Source organism: Rhincodon typus, chromosome 14, assembly GCF_021869965.1.
Source record: "Rhincodon typus isolate 14 chromosome 14, sRhiTyp1.1, whole genome shotgun sequence".
NCBI lineage: Eukaryota > Metazoa > Chordata > Chondrichthyes > Orectolobiformes > Rhincodontidae > Rhincodon > Rhincodon typus.
Window position 1 is genome coordinate 69,956,735 of NC_063345.1, and position 6,000 is coordinate 69,962,734.

Below are 6,000 nucleotides of genomic sequence, written 5' to 3' on the forward strand. Positions count from 1 at the left end.
CTGGGGAAGGTAGGTGGGATGGTGATAGATGAGTGCAGGTAGGCAGTGGCGGGGATTGGTCAGTGAGGTGGGAGGAGCAGATAGGTGGGAGAGAAGATGGACAAGAGATAGTAGGAACTGCAGATGCTAGAGAATCCGAGACAACAAGGTGCAGAGCTGGATGAACACAGCAGGCCAAGCAGCATTATAGGAGCAGGAAGGCTGACGTTTCAGGCTGAAAAGATGGACAAGTTGTGTCAGGTCAAGGAGGCAGGGATGAGAGGGAGGGTTGGTCATGGGATGAGGCTGGGGTGGGGAGATTTTAAAACTGGTAAAGCCAGCATTGAGAACATTGAGTTGTAGATTCCCAAGGCAGAATATGAGGTACTGCTCCTCATTGTGAACACTGGAGGAGGCCCAGGATGGACATGTCGCCCAGGGAATGGGAGGGGGTATTGAAATGGTTTGCGACCAGAAGGTGTTGTCGTTTGTCGCGAACAGAGTGCAGGTGCTGTACAAAATGGTCTCTGAGCCTCTGCTTGGTCTCACCGAAGTAGAGGAGACCGCAGCGGATGCAATAGACCACGTTGACAGATGTACAGGTGAACCTCTGTCAGATGTGAAAGGTTTGTTTGGTGCTTTGAATAGAGGTGTAGGGGCAGGTGTAGCACTTCCTGCAGTTGCAGGGAAAGGTGCTGGGGGTAGTGGGGCTAGTGGGGAGTGTGAAGCAGACGAGGGAGTCGCGGAGAGAGCGGCCTCTATGGAAAGCAGGTAGGGGCAGGGAGGGAAATATATCTTTGGTTGTGGGGTCGGATTGCAGATGGCAGAAGTGGCGGAGAGTAAAGTTGAGTTAAAGTTGATGAACTGTTCAAGCTCCTTGTGGGAGCATGAGACAGCGTCAATACAGTCATCGATGTAGCAGAGGCAGAGGTGGGGGATAGTGCCAGTGTAGCTGCAGAAGAGGAACTGTTCCACGTATCCTACAAAGAGGCAGGCATAGCTTGGCCCATGCAGGTTCCCGTGGCCACCCCCTTAGTCTGTAGAAAGTGGGAGGAAGTAAGAACAACTTCTCCTTCAATTCCTGTTTTAATATTTTCGCTTTGTGTTGTTAGACATGGAAGACTGAAGGTTTCTTGGCTCTGTACAAAGGATTCTGGCCCAATTGGTTACGTCTGGGGCCTTGGAATATCATTGTATCCTTTCTCCTTCACTTGATTGTCATTCACTTTGTTTTGAACAGTGTGCTGGGATCTTTCTAACAATCTGCAGGATCCTGTATTATGCATCTCCAGGCACAAGCCCCTTGATTATCTTCATCACCAATCATCATCACTTCTTTCCACACAGGAAAAGTCACAATTGCCACTGCAGTCAGTCCCCTCAATGTATACTGCTTTATTTTGTGAGTGCTTTTAGTGAGGCATTACAGCATGGTGTGAGTGGGTTTCAGTTGGAATAGCACAGTCCCAGAGTTACCCCAGGGAACCTATTCAATATTGAAATCTAAATTGCCACTCTTAACTCATCCAATAATCTCCTCTCCCGGGCAGGATTATGAAAATCATCTGCAATATGAGAAAAGAAGGTTTGCCTTTTTATAAAACCTTTCATCACCTCAGAGTTATCCAAAATGTGTAACAATTAATGAAGTACCTTTGAAGAGTCGTCATCCTTCCTCAGTATTAGCAAGGTGGGAAAAACACCCCACTCTAACCCACCCCCATCCATGCTCGTTTCATCCTCAGTAAGGACAATAGTAGCAGATTAGCCAATGTAATATGGATTCGGGTCACAAACTGGGCCCTTCAGATTTGTGCAGCTCAGTACAATTCTGGGCAATTGGTAATGAAGCTATCTGAAAAAAATCTTCCTAGTACAGTTTGGTGAGGTAGGGCTGGTTGAGGCTGAGCTGAGTGTTACAATGATACAAATTATGAACCTATTCAACTGAGTTGTTTATGAGGTTCTCATATTTCTGTAGTGTGCTTGCTGACCAATAATTAACTTAATTATATTGTGTATCCTTAACTGTTGCTTTCAGTTCTTTATTACATATGAACAGCTCAGAAAGATCCCTGTGTAATGTCCTGTTAATCTCTGCAGGACTGTTCTTCATGCTCGCACTGCTGCCTGGCATTTGTTTGTTGACAGGAGGGAAGCATTCATTCACCCTGTTGCCTTCCACCCTTGTAGGGTGTTGCATGAATGTTACTGCACTTGAATTCAGATACATTGTGTGGAAAAGATGACTCACGCACAGCGACCAATGACTTTAACTTTCTGGTAACAATTGAGAAGATTCAATGCATTAAAGTCCCAATTGATGATGGTGATACTGCCAAATAGGAAACCACTCAACAGAAATGGGGTTGTGGGGTAGAACAACCCAACTGTGAATGTCAGGCTGCACATACATACCCTCACACATTCACATGCATTGCGTGCTCAGCACATAACTGGGAATGTGTCTTTGGGGAGGTGTGTGCGAATGTGGGGGTTACTCATAAAGAAGTCTTTTGCACTTGAAGCTAAACATGTTTTTGGACTGCCTTGAACTTTCTGGGCTTCAAAGGTTTGCCTATGACCCCTGGTCCACATATCAGCTTATTATCTATGTTCTCATTAATGAGTATACTCATTAAGATCCCAAATCAGCATTTATCTACCAGTGATACAAAAACAGATTTCTGCGGCCCAGAACACATGGATTGCCAACCGAGCAGAGTGGTGCAGACTCGAAGGTGAGCTATTGGGTTTTGGACCCCTCACCTTGCACAGTGCAGAGGTTGAGATATACTGGGCTCAGACCTTAGAATGGCATTATGCACAACATAGGAAGTGAGTTTCTGTGGCTCGAGTCCTTCAACAAATATGCATAATGTTGAGGATAGGTATCATGAATCTTGGGAGCCTCTGCCACATTCCACACAATGTTGATATGCCAAATCAATTAGTAGCACAGAACTTGCATTCACTGTTTACAAAGTTGAGACTGGTTTGGAGGAAGAACATTTGAAGTGTATTGGTAATTGGTGTATTATGTCAGGACTGAGCTTCAGTTGGATACAGTCACCAAACAACTCACATCACGAAGCTGCTTCTCAAATTTCAAAAACAATGATTCCTTAAGAATCAATCAAATTTACAATAGATCCTCAGTGTGATTTCTTTTAACATATTCCTGAAGGTCTAATTTTGAAGCTGGCTTTGCTTGGTGTTGAACTGGTTCATTCTGCTTTCTCGCTGAAAGTGTGATGTGTTAAACACCTGGTGATTTTGACACTGTCAGTCCAGTTGGCAGACACTTCCCACCTTCGTGCAGAGCAGCCCTGCACTAAGAAATGAGCCTGTAGCCTGGTCTGCAGGTGCTTTCCTACACCAAGATTTTTATTTTTACCTTCTCTACATGTTTGAGATGTTTTGATGGTTATGCGCCAGTGGTAGAAGGGCTGTCAGGAGCTTAAATCATGGAGTCACCATTTATTTTGCAGTTTGTTCATTGAGAAAAATTATGTCAGAGAAAAACAAATACTTGCCACCTGGTGACTGCCTCCATACAGATCTCAGCATCATTTCAGTGTTAAATCGAATTCAGAAAGGTCATTTCAAAAAAAAAGAGATTCTCAAGTTGTTGAAGTATTTTTAAGCTCTTAATAACTAAATCAGAGACAATCTGCAAGCATTCATGGTTACTCATTTATTTTTGGGCCAAAATGACATGCCATTGGAAGCAGTGAAGCTCTCCTTGGGAATGGATTTTATGAACGCTGCATGTCAGTGACGTTGCTGAGACCTGTCTGAGGGCACTGTGGCCTGTCTTGACCATGTCCGCAATCACAAGAGTCTCAAGGGAGCTAGTGACTTCTAGATCAGGTATTACTTCAGTGCAGCTGTTTGTGTATTGTGGCCTCCTGATCCTATTCAGGTTACACTCAACATGGGGATTGGGAAATCCTCTTGAGATAAGAGTGTATGTTGAATTTCAGATTTAATTTTGAAATACAAAGCACAAATGTTTCTCTATTTTTATGTGAGACTGAAAGCTAGTGCTGACCAGTCATTCGGTTCTGAAAAGGTTCAGCTGTTGTCAATTTTTTCAATGTAGCACAGACTGTTGAATGATCTCCTGTGAGAGAGTTGTCATGTGTGGGTGCCTGTTTAATTACTCAGTTTTGGTATGTATATGCTAGGAGTTTGTCAAGGCTTTTTGGGGTTCGGACTTGAACATAGAATGGGAATTGCAAAGGTCTACCTGTATGATTTGTAGTTGTGTCATAATTTTAAAATAATGAACGCTATAATTATGTACATTGGTTGATCAACTCCATTTAATTTTTGAACTTCCTAAATGGCATATCAGTACAGCATTTGCTGGATGCTATCACCCTGTTCCCAAAGTCTTACTCCTTAAACATCAGCACCTTGCTGTCCTGCCTATGTCTCTGCCTCCGGTTATTCACAGTTAAATAATGAATCCAGGGCTTTCTCATACAGTGTTATGTAATGTTCCTTCATAACCAAGACAGACAGACCAACTGACTGTTACTTACATCAGCATCTTAATCACTTTCTCACATCTCAGTTTTAACTTGTGAGAACTATGCTTTATGATATATTTGTAGTTCTTTCAAATTGCATGGAAGAAAATGGTCAAATGATCCTCAAATGTGGCTGTAGCATTTGAACTTTACACAATTGAAGGGACCGGAGCCATGAACACACCAGAAAAGGATATTTCTTACTTCTTCATGAGTAATTGCAGTGAAGACATTAGCAGCAGCTGCAATCACAGGTCTGGGATATTGTTCATCAGTTATTTTGGTGCTGAGTCTTATTGCTTTATTTCAATGTTTCAGCAGCAATGTATTGGATACCACTGGTCTCACAGATATTTTCAGCTGTTCATTACACTGTTCCCCTCTGGATAATTGCACAAAAGCATTCAATATGGAAAATAAAATATTAATTGTGCAATGACTTCTCTCCGCTTCCTATATTATTTAACTATAAGATTTGATCAAGGGTTGTAGATTACTAAGAGTGGTTATAATTCACAAGTGGTTGTTGAAAAGTGACAGGTATAACACAATCAGGAAAGACATCACAGACGCACAACCTGTGGTGGATGAGAATGGTTTACTGGGCCTGGGTTAGATGACAAGGCAGAGCAGTTTGATCTTTGTAGCCTTAAGCAATGATATCTTCCACCCTCCGAGCATGGATTGACTTGAGAGCTGTCCTCTGCCTCATTCCCTTCCCTCTCAAGTGTCCATTTAAGGAGCTGTTGGATAGCTCATATAAGTCATGCCCTTAATTATGTTCATTCAATTGTCCAATGACAGGGAAAAGATACTCAAAATGGACCTTTACTATCATCAGCCCCAGACCTGCGATGTCATTCCCTTGCTGAGAGACAGATGCTTTGTCTCTTTCCCCATACGGTTTAAGAAATATGGGTCATTAGACTCCTTCTGGTGTTACTTGTGAGACAACTAATCTAACAGGATTAACTGACAGTTCTGACTCTCCCTGAGGGTGCTGACTCACTCCATCTCCCCTGAAGGTGCTCACTATCTCTCCCTCTTCTGAAAGTGCAGACTCTGTCTCCCCGCTCTCTCTTTCTTCCTCCCTCCCCTGCCCCCCCCCATCTCTCTCTCTCTCTCCTGATGTGAAGGTGCCGGTGTTGGACTGGAATGGTCAAAGTCAGAAGTTGCAGGACACCAGGTTATACTCCAAAAGGTTTCTTTGAAATCACAACCTTTTGGAGCGCTGCTCCTTTGTCAGGTGAAGTGACTTTCAAATAAACCTGTTGGACTATAACCTGGTGTCATGCGACTTCTGACTGTCTCCTGAAGATGCTGACTCTGTGTCTCTTCCCTCTCTCTATCTATCCCCCTCCACCTGCCCCACCCCACTCTCTTTCCCTCTACGTGTTCTCTCTCTCCAACTATCTCCCAGGTATTCAATATCCCACTTCTTACTCTTTCGTGTTTTTGTTTCTACCTTTGAACTTGTTGAGTG

General features: G+C 43.4%; 1 protein-coding gene across 3 annotated transcripts in view; it reads left to right on the forward strand.

Moving 5' to 3' along the window:
• The window catches only part of slc25a14 (solute carrier family 25 member 14), a 77,511-nt gene extending 72,555 nt beyond the window's left edge, over positions 1–4,956 (forward strand). For all 3 annotated transcript variants that reach the window (XM_048605106.1, XM_048605104.1, XM_048605105.1), the window contains 2 exons: positions 1,092–1,172; positions 2,021–4,956. In XM_048605106.1, coding sequence (XP_048461063.1) covers positions 1,092–1,172; positions 2,021–2,062 — 123 coding nt within the window. In that variant the 3' untranslated portion in view covers positions 2,063–4,956. The remainder of the gene's footprint in view (positions 1–1,091; positions 1,173–2,020) is intronic.
• Positions 4,957–6,000: the final 1,044 nt, after the last annotated feature.